This window comes from Microtus pennsylvanicus, chromosome 17 (assembly GCF_037038515.1).
Source record: "Microtus pennsylvanicus isolate mMicPen1 chromosome 17, mMicPen1.hap1, whole genome shotgun sequence".
Classification (NCBI taxonomy): Eukaryota; Metazoa; Chordata; class Mammalia; order Rodentia; family Cricetidae; genus Microtus; species Microtus pennsylvanicus.
In genome coordinates this window covers 11,112,878-11,132,105 of record NC_134595.1, presented here as the reverse complement: position 1 = coordinate 11,132,105, position 19,228 = coordinate 11,112,878, and the positions used below count along the sequence as shown (strand labels likewise).

Genomic DNA, 19,228 nt, shown 5'->3' with positions numbered 1-19,228 from the left:
CTGAAGCACTCAGGAGAGGGTCCTACTTGTCACCTGAGCAGCACAAGAGCTGACCCTGCTCACAGGGCATGTCGAGCAGGTCCCGAGGGCTTGGTAATGGGAGAACAGGTCACACCTGCCATGTAGTGAAGGAAAGATGCATTCCTTTGCCCCTTGTTACCTGAAGCAGGTAGGGGACCTGACCCCACTTCTCACCAACTGCAGCACTAGGGAGAATGAGCCTTGTGCCTGACCTTGGCACCATAGTAGAGCTGACGCTATAAACATGGGTGCAAGTGTGGCCAGCCCTGAGGGCATGGAGTGGCTTAGCTGGTACCACCTCCCTCCTCTTTAGAGTAGTGGTAAGGCCAAGAGGAAGATGCCCTATACAGTTCCCCCTACTACCTCTAGCTGGTGAGGGAGCTGACCCTACCTTTTATCAGCTGCAACAGTAAGGAAAGTGGGCCCTGGACCTCGTCTGGACAACACAATGGAGCTGGCCTGCTGGTGTAGGTGTGGGATCGAGAACCTGAGGGCACGAAAGCAGGAGAACTGGCTCCACCTTTTGTTCATTGCTGCAATGGGTGAACTAGACTGGGAAGTGCAGAGCATATTCTGTTGATGGAGACAGGGGAGAGCTGGCCTATTGACTAACCTTGTAACTACCCAGGCCCAGAACAAGGGTTATGATTTGGACTACACCAACATCCACCTCACCTATGATCTGCTGGAGCACATGAAGGAACTGGTTCTACAGACCCAAAGCTGCAAGGTCTCCATAGTACAGGGCAAAAACAGGATATCCAAGAGGAGTCCCAGAGAGTGCCCAGTGTGGATAGTGCAGCACACATAGTGGCTTTGAACAAGAGAAAAGATTCTGTGCCATGAACACTTACAAGGAAAGATATATGGATAAAAATGTTTACTGTGTGACGTACTCTGTCACACTGCAGCTTCCATGACAAGATTGATGCTTCCTTTTTTCTCTTAAATTTATATTTTTGCGGGGAGGTTGCAAGGGCAAAGGGTGGATATGAAGGGACACAGAAATGAGTGGGATAAAGATGCATGATGTTAAAGATACAAAGCATAAATAAAAAGAAGGTTAAAAAATAAGTAAATTTGGAGCACAAATTTGGGTCATTTTTAGTCCCCATTGTCATCTCTATTCTGTCTGGTCTTTTGTTGAAACTCCTTTCTTTGCCAGTAAGCCTTCCTCATTTTGTTTGTGTATGTGACCCATTGGGTTTAAAAATGGTTGTTTTATGAACTTATTTGATGGATTTTAGGCAACTTACCAGTGGCTACATCACTGAAAGAAATGATATTCTCTTCCCCAGCAACCAGTAACTGCCTGTAGTCTCCTTTAGAGGGTGGGGCCTCATAAGCCCCTCCCTACACATGATGACATGGTCGCAGCTTTTATCTCACGCAGGGTACCACAGTGGCAATGAGTTAGTGAGCGCAATGCCTTGTTACCTCCTGAAGACTGTTTCAGAGCATCTCCATCATCTTCAGTTCTCCATCATCTGCCTCCACATTTTTCTGCCTTCTCTTCCTCCAAGATGTTCGCTGGCCTTTCATGGGGGTAGTGTAGACATCTCTCAGCATGCAATATTCACTTCTTCCCAACTCTTTGACAGTCATGACAATTGACTACTAGAAGAGTCTCTGACCAAGACTGGGGGTGGGGTTAACCCTGCACAGCAAATCTTGGTGGGCTCTAAAGTCTGAGTATGGCACCTGACCTCACATCATTGTCAGGGTGGGAAAGGCTCAATTTTTCCCCTAAACAATCTTGACATTTTGTATCAAACAGTACTTCTCTTCTAAACCAAGAATAGAATTTTACTTATATCTGGGTGGTTAATTTTCATGTCATAAACAACACATAGGGTCATTTAAGTGTTTAGTATAATTAGGATACCATGTTTTAATTATACTAGACACAAGGAAAATGTAGTATAATGATGGAGGAAGGTCATTGGTTAAAAAATAAAGAAACTGCTTGGCCCTCATATGTTAAAACATAGGTGGGAGGAGTAAACAGAACAGAATGCTGGGAGGAAGAGGAAGTGAGCTCAGAGGCCATGCTCCCCTCTCCCAGGTATATGCAATGACGCTCCGACCCGGATGGACTTAGGCTAGAATCTTCCCGGTAAGCGCACCTTGGGGTGCTACACACATTATTGGAAATGGGCTAGTCCAGGTGCAAGAGTTAGTCAAGAAGAGACTAGATATAATGGACCAAGCAGTGTTTAAAAGAATTCAGTTTGCGTGTTGTTATTTTGGGGCATAAGCTAGCCAAGCAGCCAGGAGTCAGGCTGTGAGAAGAGGCCTGAAGCTCCTACAACAGTATAAATCACCTAAAATTTAGACAACAAATCAAATAGATGAAATCACAAAATTAAAAGATTTGGGTTTTGTAGATACTCAAAGGAAATCAGAAAGGTTTAGTTGTCCTGCATAGTATTGCATCTCAGAACAGGTGACTTTTACTCTTCAATTTTAACTTTGTGTTTGACTCACTTATCTTTTTCTAGTTCATGAGATGTGAGTGACTTCCAGAAATTTTTATTGTTGTTTTGTTTCTGTTCTTTCAAATTAAATCAAGCCTCAGAAAAGAAAAGATATATGCATTTCCAGGTTTTTAATTCATGATTCCTAAAGCTTTGCAGATAGTCCCAGAAGGAGCCTTCACAAGCTTGTGCAGTGTTGTCATCATCAGATGAAGTACACGTCACATCAACCATAGCCTAAGTAGACAAGACTAAGGCAATTTCCATGTATAAAAGTCATCATAAGTTGTGAATTTCAAATGAGCCTTGGTTGTCAGTATGGATAACCTATCATTGGAACCACAGTCTGTACCTAGTTAATAAATGAATAATATAGTCACCAACCAATCAGAAGAGATGGCAGTCCTGTCAATCCAGGTTTGTGGCCATAATCCTCTCTATGATGACTACTGTTGTCCTTGAATTAATGGATCTCTGATTAATATGTATGTCTTTAACTGATATTCTTAAGAAATTCACACTTGTACTGGCATGTTACTTCTTGTATTTACTGTTAGGAAATTAAGTTGCTTTTATCATGAAACAAAATAAGATAAAAATCAAAGGGAAAAAATGACTATTTATTACAGAGAAAGCATGAAGCCTGTCCCTAGGACTCTCCAATTCTTCTTCACAGAATTCCCAATTCATAGTAATTAAATGAAACAGTTTTTATAGAACTGTAAAAGCATGTTAATTTATTGATACAAATAAGTAATTAAAGCTCTAAAAACTCTTCCAATTGGAAGAAATAAAACCCAGCCGATAGGTCTGTGATGATTGAAATAGAAAGCGCTGGTCTTTGCGTTCCACACATCTCCCCACAGCTCTACCCCATATCCCAACAGCTGCAGATGCTCCTGCAGGTGTTTGCTGCAGACAGTATACCTGAAGGGCTGCACATGCCCATGCAGGTATCCACTCCAGGCCTTCTACTCAAAGAAGTGCACACATCACGTCACTGCGGGAATCAGTTCCAGCCTGTATGCGCAAAGGGCTACAAAATGATTCCCTTATGTTCTCCTCACTCTTTGGTCCAGTAGCAGAGAGATCTGCATTCACTTAAGAACAAAGTGGATTTTTATATTCAACAGGACCAATGGACCAAAAATTAAATAATAGTGCCATGAAATAATTGAGGAGGTCCCTGTGGTCATCTGCTCCTGATATTTTATCTTCTATTCTGATGGCTCTGTGTCCCAAGAAATCCAGGCCACAAAATTAGTTCTATCCCCCTAGGCTTGAGATACAAAAGGGAGTTGGTTTTCTTCCTTCCTTCCTTTTTAAAGTTTTTAATATTTATTTCTAATTAAGTCAGGACTTAAATACAAGAGGAGTGAGACTCTCCTACAAGAGTAGTTCGATGGCAGAGTGCCTGCCAAGCAGGTACAAGGCTCTAGGCTTGGTTCTAAGCATGACCATTGCCATCTCTCCAGATATCTCTACGTAGCCTTCCTACTTATAACATTTACTAAGTGACTATTGTATGCCACATGTGGGAGGCATATGAAAATTAGCCAGCACTTGATCAGAAAAGGCTGAAATAAGGGTCATGGATCTGAAACTAGGACACAAATATAACTTTACATTTTTTTTCTCATGGCTCATGTGGCCTTTGACAGTTAAGTGAATAGAAATGTAATTGATGGTGAAAATATAAAACCCTAAGTAAAACCTCAGAACTTCAGATTGGCCATGGGAACTGCATCGACATTTGCTGAGATGTAGCAGTGATTCAGAGTTAATTGTATTGATAAGAAGTGATACATGGTGTGGGGTTAGATGCCCAGGACCTTTACCAACGAGCAGGTGCTCCGGTTGCTCAGAAGACATGTAAGAAATTTGGCAGAAGATAGCTGAGGATGTCTTTCTATAGTTTTTTTTTAAAAAAAATTCCAGAGAATTTGGAAATTATTCCTAGTAGCAGGATGTTGTATCTCAGTCAGCTTTGTGTAAAACATTGTCATGTGATCAATAGTAGGGGAGGCCTCAGTATTTAGAGCAAATGAGTCAATGTTTCCAGACTTGTATCACCTATCAATATAGAATCATACGTTAAGAAAAGAATCATCAAAAGTATAACTTATCCTTCAGGATGGCCTTATTTTGAACGCTAATGCTACATTTGAACAGTAATACTAACAAGATGGATAAAGTTTCCGTGTCTAGGTTTCTTCATCTGTTAAAAGGGGACAAGACTACTCTATTAATGTAGAGTAGCGACGATTAAATAAGACACTAGCTCCCTTCTAAAACTGTAATGACAGTAGTGGAGACTTACTCCAGAAGTTTGGGCTTGCTCACTAGGGAAACAATGCTTTCTTCAGTGCATTTCTGTTAGGAACATGACACTGAGGATTTCAGAAATTCCAAGTTCTCTGCTTTTCAAATGATGCTGTGGTTCTTCAATTACTGCTTTCCAATTTGGCCTTGGCGTTGAAGGATTTCCCACTCTGGCTGAAGGAAACACAAACTATTCCTGTGTGAGCCTGTGTGAGCTCTTGGGATTTTCTCCTCCATGCCTTTAGACAACTAACTCTTGGCTTTAAGATCTCATGCACAAATAGTTATTCAGCTGGTAAGTGGAGGGGGTGGAGGAGCCTCTGCAGGACTCCAGGGTCTCCCTGTGCTGTTCTCACTCTGGTATTCTGTCCTGCAAACTGGAGCTGCTCTGACTCCCAAGGCCTTTACTCCTTGGCTTCCCTCCCTCAGTCCTCCAGAAGCTGCTAAGTTGAATCTGGGCAGCACTCCAAAATCAGTCAGACTTGCGTGAATCACTTGGTCTCAGGAAAACTTGTTTATTTGTTTATTTATAATTGCTCACATATAGTGTTTGAAACTTCTATTGTTTCAAGAATTTTTGACTACAGTCTCCTCCTCTCCAGCCTCTTCCAGCCCTCCACTGTTTGGAACATGGTACCCACTCATGGCTGGAATGGAAGATCCTACAGGTTTCTGACATTGCATGTATAAGGGAACTGAGGTTTAGAAATATTTAGAAATTCTACCCAAAATTCCAGCCATTAAATATTAAAAGAAAACAAACAAACAAGTAAAAACAAACCTCCAAACCAGGATTTTCTTCATGTGTGCTCTCTCTAATGCCCTTCGTTGCTTCCATCAGAGGGTTAAACAGATACTAACTTGTTCTCTCTCTCTCTCTCTCTCTCTCTCTCTCTCTCTCTCTCTCTCTCTCTCTCTCTCTCTCTTCCTCCCTCCTTCCCTTTTTCCTTTCTTCCCTCCTACTCTTTCTTTCTAAAAAGGTTTGGTTCTTTTGTTTGTTTATTTACTTTTTTTATTTTTGTTTTTGTTTTTCTGTTTAGCACTGGCTGTCCAACTCCTCTGCCTTCCAGGTGCTAGGATTATTGCCCAACCAAAAACTGACTTTAAAATACTCAACAATGCACTGTAACCTTATTAACCAACTCTGACAAATTTGAGCCAAAGATTTTGGGGATATTTTGTTTTGAAAAATCAGGGTGAAGCAAATCTGTTATCTTTCACCTAGTTCAATATTTATCCGGGGCGGGGCTTTCACTTCAGTGCTTTTGGCATGCATTTGCTCATGGGGAACATTTGCTGTTATCTCCAAAGGCGGGGAAGCTTTGCCCATTTGAGTGATCAAATACTGCCAGGCTTTCCATGGGAGACTCTCCATCTGGCTCAAGTTTCTGCTTCTGCGTTTCCTAGAGATGGGGCTTCTTTACAAACATGTTGGAATTACCATTTCCAAAGGAGTAAAAGCCATTGCTGAGGTATCTCGGCACAATGAGATGAAATAAGAAACGTGCAAAGGGTATGTGTAAATAATTGCAGCTCACTTTTGTTACCTTCACCACGACAGTTGCCTTTAACATTTTCTAAAACAGTGGTAAAGTTTTGAGCAGAAAAACACATGACATTTTAAATATGCCGAGAGAGGTATTATTTAGATAGTGAATATTCACAAAACCTTGCTGTTTTACACCCCCAGGAGGCTCTTTGCTTAATGAGAAATGAACATTTATCCTCTCACAAATACAATGCTATAAGTTTATACTAATATATGGATACATCCATAAACACAGATAATCTGTTTTTGTCACAGGCAATATACTTGTAAATAAAACATTATGTAAATAATTCTATGCCACCCACATTTCTTTCAAATGTGCGCGAGCGGCTGATTCAGCAGTGGCAAAACTAAGTCACATGCAATGATTTACACATGCTCAAATGTTTAAATATATGTACATTTCACAAAACATAAAAACATTCTTAGTTAACCATTTCAACGTACTCTCAATATCATATGAGAATGAGGGTTTAGCCATGCATCTTTTATCCCTTGACTGACACGCACACATTCTTGGACATCTTATCCACCCAGAGACAGACACAATTACTTTTCTTATTTCTAAAGTGAATAGAATGGTCTCTGAAATCCTCTCCAGTTTCAAGAAGTACAATGGAAGATTGAACTCAAAGTTCCTTATTGCAGGACACCCTTATCCTTTGATTCTCCATTAAACCCTCAGACAATTATCTACTCTATTATTCCCATGAGAAAAGTTAGTCCAGGAAGATTAAATAATTTGTCCAAGGTCTAAGTGATGCTTAATACATCAGTAAATCTAAGAGTCTGAATTGTGGTATGTATTCTGCTCCTACACTTCTATATTAAAGCTCCACGTTAGTAGTAAAGGGATCAATCTCAAAACAAAGAACTCTTAGAACATACTTTTGTGGATCTAAAATGAAAATATTTGCCTAAAACATATATTCATGAAATTTGAAATGAACAGTACAAACAATGCTTTCAGTTTTGTTATGATCTTTAATCTATTTTTTACACTGTGCTATCGCGGACAATAGGAATCTAGTATTTCAAAAAATAACTCATAATTTATAGAGACAGCAGCACAGAACATTTCTCCAGATGTCCTTCAGTGAAACTGATACAGATACATCAGGATCGCTTAGAATATGAAAAATCAACACATTTCTTGTTTTAACCAACTTAGCCAGATGTTCCCAAACATTCACGTGCATGGCTTAATATCAAGATGGCAGTGTGTGTTTATTGACAATGACATGCCTTACATCCAGAGCACAGCCACGTCAGTGGACAGAAATCAGTATGCCTTTAACAGTGATTCATTAGTGAAGTTGTAATGCCTGCCTCTTGGTTGTATATAACCATGCATTTTAATAGTGGCACAAATTTTGACCAGGAAACATGATTTGGCACAACTCAACATGCGCTCGCAATAAATATATTTTATTTCTAGTAAGGTCAATATTATCTTGCTCTTTTGGAGTCATTATACCATATAAGCTCGCATTAGCTTGTCTTATGAATAAATAGAAATTTGTCAGGCTTAGAAGAATACATATTTTGACTTTATTTAGTCAGACTTCATTTTATCATTCTATTTAATATATTTTCAAAGGCAACATTTCTTTACTGAATATTCTATCCCAAATAAATAGCAAGTAGCAAAGATTAGGAGTCACTTATCCTTATTGCAATTTTGGCCAGCTCCAGATCTGCACTCTTTACTCTTTTGACAACAACAAAATCCTAAGTACTATACTTTCTGATTTTCTGTCTTTCTACTCATGTTCTGACTTGATCTTGGGCTCCCCTCAGCTCATCCAACATTTGGTTTATTTTAACCTTTTTAAACAGGATCAGTTAGGATGCCTGTAGAGAAGCACAGGTTTTCATAATTCTCTGAGAAAAGCCTTATGACAGTATTTCTCAAGCACATTGAATTAAAATTAATTAACATATGTTCCTAGAAAAAGGGATGGAAAAGTCAAACTGAAATTACGTTTCCTCAACCTGATGACAGGGTTTGCAGTCTCTGTTTTTATGTGTCTCATTATTTTACCATGGATTCTGTGTACTTTTCCTAGCATTGGTGTATGCTGAGGAACTTGGCAGTCATGGAGAAAAAAGAGATTTGGCATACCTAGACTCTAATATATTGACTTGTGCAGCAAGAAGATAGGTGCTAATATTTATTTAAAATCATATTTGCCTGACTGTACAAAGACCTTTCCAACTGGATAGCAAAGGTCAATAAAAAGTCAGTAGCAACACATCTAATAATGACAAGAAAATATAGAGCTACTATTATTTGTGCAATCGATATTCTTATAAAGACCTTAATTCCTTTTAATAGAATATACACCCTTAGATTTTACCATTCAAAGTTCAAAATTCGAAGACATGAATAGTGGAACGCGTGCTCAAGATAATCAAAATGGGTTTAGGAATGGGACTTGTTTGACTCCTCGGGAGAAACTCCCACGGAGATTTGATGCCAATGCAAATTTACATGTCAGAACATTGCATTGAAATATTAATTTCTTACATAGAAAAGTATGAAATGAAATACTGATACTTGAAATATTTTATTTATTCTTTTGAAATGCTTTATTCTTCACAGTGCCTTCTCTTTGAATTATGGCAGACCATAGTGCCTTAATGTCAAGAAAATTGCTAAAAATCTTTCTTTTCTTTTTGAAACTTTTACTTATATTCAGGGCCCTCGTTCTTCTACCTCCTAAGCATTACCTCTGTTTGCCACCATATACAGTAACTAAGAATGCTGACAATATCGTTTATATATTAATAAGCAAGGAAAATACAAGTAACAGTTTAAAGAAATAACTCACAACTTGCATTTTCAGATGTTTAATTGTAATAGCACAAAATCAGTTCCAAAACATGTACAGCAATTATCCTATAGTTTCAGAATTACTCTTTGTATAGTTATGTTTCTAGACCCGAGAATTAATAAGGACTATGGTTTTAATAAAAAATTACCTTTTCTTCTTAGATATTTATTTTTTCCTTAACAATGGAAATTTTGTCATATCAAAATTTTAACCTATCACAAATAACTCAAAGATTTTGAGGAATTCTCAAAAATTAAAACATCTTAAGCATGCATCACACTATTAAAGCAAAGATTTACTGTCAATTCCTCACTCAACAGAGACCAACATTAAATATGGAGAAGAGGCAGCACTTTAATCTTCTAAGTGGATGATTGGAATCACTTTGTTTAGCAGCAGATTCCACCTATTCATCATCAGCAGGGCTAAAACGTTTTATCTGCTTGACAATTCGTATACTATTTCAGGAAAAATGCTGCGAACAGTTTTGTAGAGCATAAAACACTTAGACTCAATAATAGATGAATATGCATATACATTTTAAAATATTTCTAAGCAATTTGTTAATGTTTTGTAATTAAAGTATCTTATTAAAATGTTTCAAGTTCATCTTGATGCAATGTTGGTTCTTCTCCATTCATTTGCCTGTGTTTCAGGAGGCCTAGTATAAGGGTACACATGAAGCTGTCAGCAAGCTTATAGTGTGTCTACATTAGTATCATCTCTCTTCTTTGTGATTTATTTCCTTTTGTAGTTGATATAATTCTTTTGTAATAAGACTCATAATACTGATTAACTACAAATACCATAGTTGTTATATTCAAAACAAAAAGTTACAAATAAGGTATTACCAAGACTTTGAAGAGAAAAAAGGATTTCAGGAAAAAGAAATATGTTAGCTTGGTGACAAAATTGAAACAAAAGGAATCCTACCTGTTGAGTCAAAGTTCACCTCATTGCCAGGACTTGGACCCACATCAATGGACACAATTGGAATGAGCTTCCGGAAGTCCCACAGCTTCGTAACTCCACGGGCATCACAGGATGCTATTATGTGACCCTTTAAAACATATAAAAGAAATATATAGAGTAAACTACAATAAAACATGAATATGAGGTTTTTTGCTATAGTTTTACCAATTCCACAGAAAACATAGTTCTTTAACTTAAAAAGAATTCATTATGACTTCATCTTAGTCATAAAATCTTACATGAAAATTATGAAGATAAATTTTTAAGGAAGTATTTAAATTTTAGTTCTGTAAAAATTGTAAAAATATAAACACATACTTTGTTTTATTATTGCAATTATATGTGTATAAGTTTTGTGACAATGAACTAGAAATAATTACTAAATAAATAAATAGAAAAAATTACTTTGTAGATTGCATTTAATGTAATAGGTTTCTAACTAATTAGTATTGTTATTGATACCACAAATGAAGTGAGAATAAGAGTTAAGAAGATAAGTCCAGGCGCTGGGGGTGCATGCCTTTAATCCCAGCACTTGGAAGGCAGAAACAGGTGGATCTCTGTGAGTTTAAGGCCAGTCTGGTCTATAGAGTGAGTTTCAGGACAGGTTTCAAAACTCAAAGATAAACACTGTCTCGCACCCTCCCAAACAAAATAAACAAACAATAAACATAAACAAGAGTCAGGAAGATAATGGATGCAGTGGTCAGGGTTAGACAAAATTCATAGCAGAGGTATTTGGGCTGCTTTGTTAACAGTGCATTTGTTTGCTAATGCTTATGTTATTGCAGGAAAAAATAATAAAACCAAACAATTTCATAGAGCATAAACCACTTAATTACAATTAATAGCTGTTGTGTTAGAACAAGGAAGAATGTGTTTGGGTGAAGCAGAGGGAAAACAGAAAAGTAGATAAATCAAGTGTAATGAAGAAATTTAAGGGTTTTTTCCCAAATAGTAATAAGCCTGACCTTACCCTTTGGCAGTCTACACTTTCTCTGTAGATCTTGGGCTCTCAAAAAAAAATATCAATTTTTGAGGACCACTCCATATCAGTAACTGAGGGTGAGCTGATGGGCAAGGGGGGCTCTTGCTCTCTATCTGCTTTTCTCTCCCCTGTTTCTGCTCAGAGTCTGTGCTCACTCATAAATGCGATGACCTGACCACATCAGACCACACCACTGCTCACATTTGGCAGAACTTTCAATTACAAAACCTTTCTTTTCCTTTTTTAATTTTTAGAAATGTTAAAGGCATTAGCTTTCTTACTGGACAATTTTCTCTGTTATTTTAGTCAAGGTCATATTTTCCCTTTTCTTATTGAATGCCAGGAATGTATCCATTCTTTAAGAACTGAACAAAATGTTTAGGAATTCAGAGAAACCTTTTCTTTTTCTCTAAACACACCAGCCATGCAGGAGATGCCATTTGTTTTAAAATTCTGTCACTGTTGTCATTGGCAAAGCAATGTGAAATCTGTGTCCCCAATCTAAGAAATGAGATGCTCAATCTTTCATGACTTAAAAGGAGCAGAGAGAATTTGGAATGTCCTCAAGAATATAAACACATTTTGCAAGAATTGTGAGGATTCAGCAAGTTCCATTCCAGAAAAATGAAAGATCAGCTCACAGGTCTTAGCAGGGATTATTAATGCTACAAATTATAAAAAGTTCTTTCCAAATACAAAGACCTTCAATCATCTTCAGATATCACAAATGGAATCCTGGTTCCACTTAGAGAACATAGTAGATATGTTTTAATTAGAATTTAATTTGGGACTACCTCTCAAAACAGACATGTTTATTGACTTGGACTTTGGAGACTTGAAATTAAAGTGAATTTAAAAACATACCTTATTACAATGAGTATTAAAACATGAGGAAATATACTAAAAATAAAAACAGCCTCATTAATATTGGGTGAAAATAAATATTAAGATGTTTTTATGTTTAATACCTAATGATGTTGTTGTCAGATGATCAATGTTTTGTAGTTTAAAAATATTAACATGAAACAAAGTAACATGCTTTTGATAAACAAGGTGAGTGCTACATAATATAATAAAATTAATTTATAGTAATAGTGACAAACTTTTAAGCAATGACCATAATTTAACCATGTTTTTCTGTAAACAAGTTTCTGTTTCACGCAGTCCCTCAGTTATTCAGTCCCAAAGAAACACACAGAGGTTTATATTAATTATAAACTGTTTGGCCTTTTCCATCAGGCTTATTATAAAATAGCCCTTACAATTTAAATTAACCCATAATTCTTGTCTATGTTTAGTCATGTGACTTAGTACCTTTTCTCAATAAAGCATTCTCATCTTGCTTCCTCTGTCTAACTGGTGACTTTTTGACTTTCCTCTTCCCAGAATTCTCCTAGTCTGGTCACCCTGTCTATACTTCCTATCTAGCTATTGGCCAATCAGTGTTTTTAATTGTCTTGGGAACTTAGAAGTTATACTGAAGGATGTAGCATGTTATACTAAACATAGTAACTTATTAAAAGAGAGTTGATTCTTAAATTTGATAACTGCATGATTCTAATTAATAGCTACTTTGTTATACCAAACAGGTAGGTCACATTTAGAGCCTATCATAGTGTTTATGGAATAATAGAGGCCCAGAAAATATATATTAAATTAGAAGGTGGATAATACAATCATAAAGTTGATTGTAATATTTTAGTTTACTCTAAGATAAGCCTTAACAGTCTTAAAATTGATATTAATTTTAGCCTTCATGATTTTAAATCAGAAGCTACAATGTAGAAGATAAAAGGGTTATTAAAAATTTAGACTATCTGAAAGACTCCAGAAACCTCCTTTTTTCATCTCAATCAAATCAGAAGGGCATCAGTATGCCACCTAATGGGGAATGCCTTTTTTTATGCTGGGAACATGTTTTATTACCATTCATTAATAAATAAGCTGCTTTGACCTATGGCAGGGCAGAATAAAACCAGGCAGTTATCTGAATAGAGATATAGAGAGAGTAGGCAGAGTCAAGTTGGTGACATGTAGGGCTGCCAATGGAGAAAATTGACAGAAACTTACTGGTAGTTCACAGTCTCATGGAAATACATAGATTAATAGCAATTAATTGAGCAAACCTTCATAGGGCCAAATTAGGCTCTCTGAATGTGGAGGACAGCTGTGAGGGCTTGGGCAGTCTGTAGGGCAACTGGTAGAGGGACCAGGATTGATCTCTAGTACTTGAAGTGACATCTAGGAGAATGTTCTTTTTGGAGGAATATCTTGCTCAGCCTAGATACAGGGGGAAAGATACTTGGTCTTCCCTCAAAGTGAAGTGCCAGACTTTGTTGACTCCCCTTGAGAAACCTTACCCTTTCTAGGAGTGGATGGAGAGGTGGGGTATTAATGAAGTCAGTCACAAAACAATCCCACACCAGTTTGGAATTATGACAAATAAAAGGGTTATTTATTTAAAGGGAAAATCTTACAGAACACCATCCTAGACAACAGCCTCCTGCACGACCAGGGAAAGTGTCTGATAGCCAAAAGGGGAATCAGAAGCAAGAGAGCCAGTGAAGGGATGCTGCTGCTTTATTAAAGTGAAAGATACCACATCCCAGTGGGCTGGTATCTCAAAAGCTATTGGCTGAAGGAGCAAAAGTAGGTTCCACATCAGGGTGTGGAAAGGGCAAAGCAAATAGGAGGAGGGGAGGGAGTGGGAATGGGGATAGCTATGTAAAATGAGAAAAGATTGCACAAAAATTCTTAATAAATAAGAAATGTGTTAATTTAAGATATAAGAGATGGCTAGAAATATGCAGGAGTCACTGGCAAAGAAGTGTTGTCATTAATGTAATTTCTGTGTGATTATTTGGTCTGGGTGGTTGGAAAACTAAATGCAGTCTCTATTTACAAAATTGTACCAACATGGGTCAACCAAGTCCACATAAAACCCAAGAGAGCTTGGGAAGGAATTCTAGATACAAAAGAAGAGAGCTAAGCAGGCTTCTTGGTAGCATCATTTTCTCAGGTAATCTCTGCTGGTGGCGAGCAGAGGCATGGTTCCTTTAAGAGAAGGCTTCCTGAATCAGCATTAATAGCAAAAACTGGGACTCCATTAAAGAGACAGCTTCCTGGTTCATGCTGGTATTACAAATGGCTATGACTCTTTCAGAGCATGCTTAAAGTTACTTGGAGACAGCGTGGACCAACCGTTTTCCCAGAGCTGGTGATGGGACTACCTCCACCATGTTAAAAGCCCCAGAGATGTGGAGCCAGTATCCAGGGCTGCCACCACTACACTGCTTACCATTTTAAAATGCTTTTTGTCAGAAAAGAATTTCAGATACACAATGGGAAAAAATCAGACATAAAAAATAAAAAACCTCTAAACAAGACACCGTGTGTTTAAAAACTGTAGATAGGCGAGAGAGAGAGAGAGAGAGAGAGAGAGAGAGAGAGAGAGAGAGAGAGAAAGAGAAAGAATAGTATAGACAGTTATAAAAGAAATAGTTTTAAAGAACAAAAATGTCTTTAAAGAGACAGTAAAAGTAATATAAATGAGTTCAGACAGTCATAGATTAAAGGAGTAAAGAAAAACAAGCCACATAAAGGTGAAATATACACAAAAGTCTGGATTATATATATTCTTATATATTCTTTAAATTTTTTGACTGCAGAGAGACAATTAACTCTGGGGAATGCTAGGTTAAACCGACACAAAAGTATCTTGACTTTAAAGTTTGGGTCTAAGTATATATGTTGCTTTGGAAAAGAAGTTCTGCTTTTATTTTGACAGAACCTGTGGATTCCTTCTAGGCTATGTGGTTTGATGAAAAAAGGCCCCCTAAAAATGTCTCCATGAACACTAAATATATTTCTCCCCCCAAAACAGCAGTTTTTTGGAAAAAAAAAAACTATACCCAGATTCCCAAATGATTGTTTATAAATGTTTACATTTGAAAAGTTGTTGATTGTAAGTTATTAGTGGTCACAGTTAATGTCTATTTAAAAAGGAGGATATGATATAGAGATGAATACTTGGCATTGGTATGGATTTTTGGTTTATCAATACAAATTTACAGTCGATTTTGTTACACTGTATATATCTATCTCTGTTCTTGTTTAAAGTATTGTGTTTGTTCAGCTCATTTAAAAATGTAATGCATAATTAATAGATAAAGATTAATCAATAGTCATATATAATAGTCAAGCTATAGACATGTTATCTATGTTTTATAGACATACAGAGATATATTTGAGATGGTAGATATTCTTCGAATCTTTCAAAGAACTTCAGAATATGACATTTAAAATGTTTTAAGAACTGAGACCTTTACAACAGTGAGACATGTCTGCTTCTGGCAGCACCAATTACTTCAGAGAGGTTGATGGTCACCGAAGAAACTTGTTACAGAATTTGCTTTCAATTGAGAAGGCTAGTCATTTGGGCAAGAAACTGCTCTTGCCTGGACTTCTTGATGGTATGTGTATAACCTGGATATGCAGGACCCTCAAAAAAAGTGACTCCTGACCATTCCAAAAGACAGTATGGCTCCTCAGGGTTCCTGCTTCACCAAAGAAACTTTCAGATATTCTGCAGGACACAGAAAAAAGCAATTGATGACCTTTGTTATTACAAGGCAGTATAGATCTTCAAATTTCCTGCTTCCTGAAAATGTCTCCTGGATACTGTGGTCCTGTAGGCTGAAGATGTATGCCCCAATGCTACAGAAGAACTTTGGATGACTGTTCACCCAGCAAGATGTCTCTGTTAATTTTAGAACTTTGGACATTGTTTAAGATGTACTTCTAGCCGGGCGGTGGTGGCGCACGCCTTTAATCCCAGCACTCGGGAGGCAGAGGCAGGCGGATCTCTGTGAGTTCGAGACCAGCCTGGTCTACAGAGCTAGTTCCAGGACAGGCTCCAAAGCCACAGAGAAACCCTGTCTCGAAAACCAAAAAAAAAAAAAAAAAAAAAAAAAAAAAAAAAAAAAAGATGTACTTCTAATTTACTTAGGTAATATTATATACTTCTGTGGTCTATGATGGGCTAAAGACTGTATAGTTATAAATATAGTTTTCCTTAGTTATGACAAAAGCTAAACTAGATATAAAACTTTAGACTCACAAACACAGGACAGATGATAGAGTATTTTCCTTAATTTGCCAAATGTAAATGAATTAAAAATGGTAACTATAATTCTTGCTTAATACCTGTTTTATATATGTAATTTTGCTATGTTAAAGTTAAGCCTTCATTTTTATTTAGACAAAAAAGGGGACATGATGTGGGATGCCATCTGTATATTGTGAATATGTTTTATTATCATTCATTAATAAGAAGCTGCTTTGATCTATGGCAAAGCAGAAGCCAGGCAATAAATCTGAACAGAAATATATATAGAGAGAGTAGGTGGAGTCAAGGAGACTCCATGTATCTGCTAAAGGACAAAGATGCCAGAATCTTAATGGTAAGCCACAGCCTTGTGATACATAGATTAATAGAAATGGGTTAATTTAACATGTAATAGCTAGCTAGAAATACCCTGGAGTCATCAGCCAAGATGTTAATATAGTTTTTGTGTGATTATTTGGTTCTGGGAAGTCTGGAAATGAATGAGCAGTCTCTGGTTACAAACTCCCTTCATAAAATGGGACAACAATCTAGAAGAGCATTACAGGCTGAAGTGTGAGTTTTGAGACAAAAGTTGGACAAAAGTTGCTGGCCCAATAAATTGAGAGAATCTGTGTTAAACTAAGAATCTCACAATGTACACAAAAACCCAAATGATTGAATCTGTAGTTTTAACACCAAATTATATCATTAATGAAAAACCTATAATACCGAGGGACCACCAAGATTGCTGGCTTTGGTGACCTGGGACAAAGGAAGTAACTACAGGACCGAACTCTACAGAAAGGCTATTAAAATAAAATTGGAGAGCAGAAGAGGGGAAAACTAGAAAATAGAATTAATTCTGTTTTATAAAAAGCTCTCTCTGTCTCTGTCTCATTCTGTCTCTGTCTCTCTCTGTCACTCTGTCTCTCTCTCTGTATACACATGTATTACAGTGAATTAATATGGCCTTATATATGCTAGATTCTACCAAAAGCTGTCTTACAATTAATATTTCCCAAGTATTTACAGATTTATATGCCAAAATGACATGTCAAGCAAAGGAAGAAAACAGTAAGGATATTTAAAATTCAACAACAAAAAGGCTAAACTAAAGCAAACTTAGTATTTATTAAATATATACTGCCAGTAATTTTGTGGAAATATATAGATCAGAAAATTTTATAGGAAATAAAAAATCAGAAAAGTCCTATTTTTATAAGGACTTTTGTATTTTTTATTTTTTATATAATTACATAAAAATTACACTACATTAGCAGAACAAAACAATTGGACGGTAAAAGAAAAAATAACAACATAATGACAAGTTTAGAATTAACTAAAATGAGGGATTTGTACTGAATTATTGAATACAGTTGAAGCCATTAGTTGAAATTTCATGTTCTGTGGGAAAATATTGTTTATTTATATCTGTGAATGTGCATATGTGTGTAAGCACCTGCAGACACCAGGAGGAAGTGTGAGTCACAGTGTCTGGAGCTGGAATTACAGGTGGGCATCAGCCATCCAGTGTGGGTGCTGCAACCTGCACAAGGCTTTCTGAAAAAAAAAAACATTCTTCCCTTGGGCCATACATGTAGATATTTTAAAGGACTTAAAATTTAAAAAAATGAGATATTCAATTGCATATATGCTTTTCTAGAAAGAAACAATTCAATCACAACAGAAATTTATGAACACTTAAAATTAATCTCAGTTAATAAATATAAAACAGGCCAGAAACATTACAATCGGATCTTCTCACAAGAGATACAGACAGGTAACTTGGAATCTTTGTCAAAAGGGGACAAAAAGAAAAAGCTACAAGGGAAAAAGTCATAGTCAGCAACATTGGGGTATGAAAGAAGAATCATAGAGGCAGTGCAGGAGTGTTGGGAGGAGAGGCCATAGGTCAATGCTAGGTGTATCCTCAGCGATTGCCCACCTCTTTGAGATTTGGAACAGTGTTTCTAACTGAACCCTCTGGGATACTCATTATAATCTCTACAGAGAGCTGCCTATCTGCCTCCCCAGTCTGAGATTACAATCATATGCAGCCATGATTGCAGCTTCCATGGTCCTAGAACTCAGATCTTCTTCCTTGCAGAGTAAGTGTGAACTGACTAATCCATCTTCCAGCTAAGCAGAACCATATTAAAACATGGCAGACACTAAAGAAACAGTCTAAATGCTACAAGTATGCAATGCTAATTGTGAATTTTTCAGGAAAACTGGGTTTTTAAACAAAAATAAATTTAAAATCAGCTAACAATGTGGCAAAAACTGTAATAAATACAACAAAGTCATTATACATATACAAAAATCATCAAGAGAAAAATATTGAACCAGTAATAACAAAGGAACAAAAAACCTGCTGTTTAAATGAAAAGTAGACAAAAGAAAGGACTAACAGACATCTGAAGCTCTTTTTAACGTTAATTAATGCTACTTTTGTGTATATGTAACTGCATGTGTGTATATGTAAGCTATGTGAGTGTCTAGTGTCCTGGAAGGCCAGAAGAGAGTATCATATCACCAAAATTGACTTACAGGCAGTTGTGAGCTGTCATATGGGAGCTGGGACCAGAACCCAGTCTAGTAAAGGGCAATAAGTACTCTTAACAGCCTCTGGAATTCTTGGTATAGATCATAGCAATAAGCAGTTGTGTTCCCACCTACAGGAAATATCTTTCAAGATCTGTCGATGGATGTTTTAAGCCTTGGAGTATTGAACTCACTATATAAATATTTCCTATGTACCCATATCTGGGTTTTAAAAAGTCTCATTTATAAATTAGGAATTTTGAAAGATTAACAATGATCACTACTGTGGTTAATCTTAATTTTCAACTCTATTGGATATGGAGCCAACTAGATATTATTCTGAGTACCATCCCAAGCCAGTGGAGTAGGAAGGTTGTCTTAGTTAGGGTCACTATTGCTGTGATGAAACAC

General features: G+C 36.9%; 1 protein-coding gene across 1 annotated transcript in view; it reads right to left on the bottom strand.

Moving 5' to 3' along the window:
• The window catches only part of Spag16 (sperm associated antigen 16), an 864,135-nt gene that overhangs the window by 199,847 nt on the left and 645,060 nt on the right, over positions 1-19,228 (bottom strand). Inside the window, exon 15 of the mRNA XM_075951817.1 lies at positions 10,140-10,266. Within this exon, the coding sequence (XP_075807932.1) occupies positions 10,140-10,266 (127 nt within the window). The remainder of the gene's footprint in view (positions 1-10,139; positions 10,267-19,228) is intronic.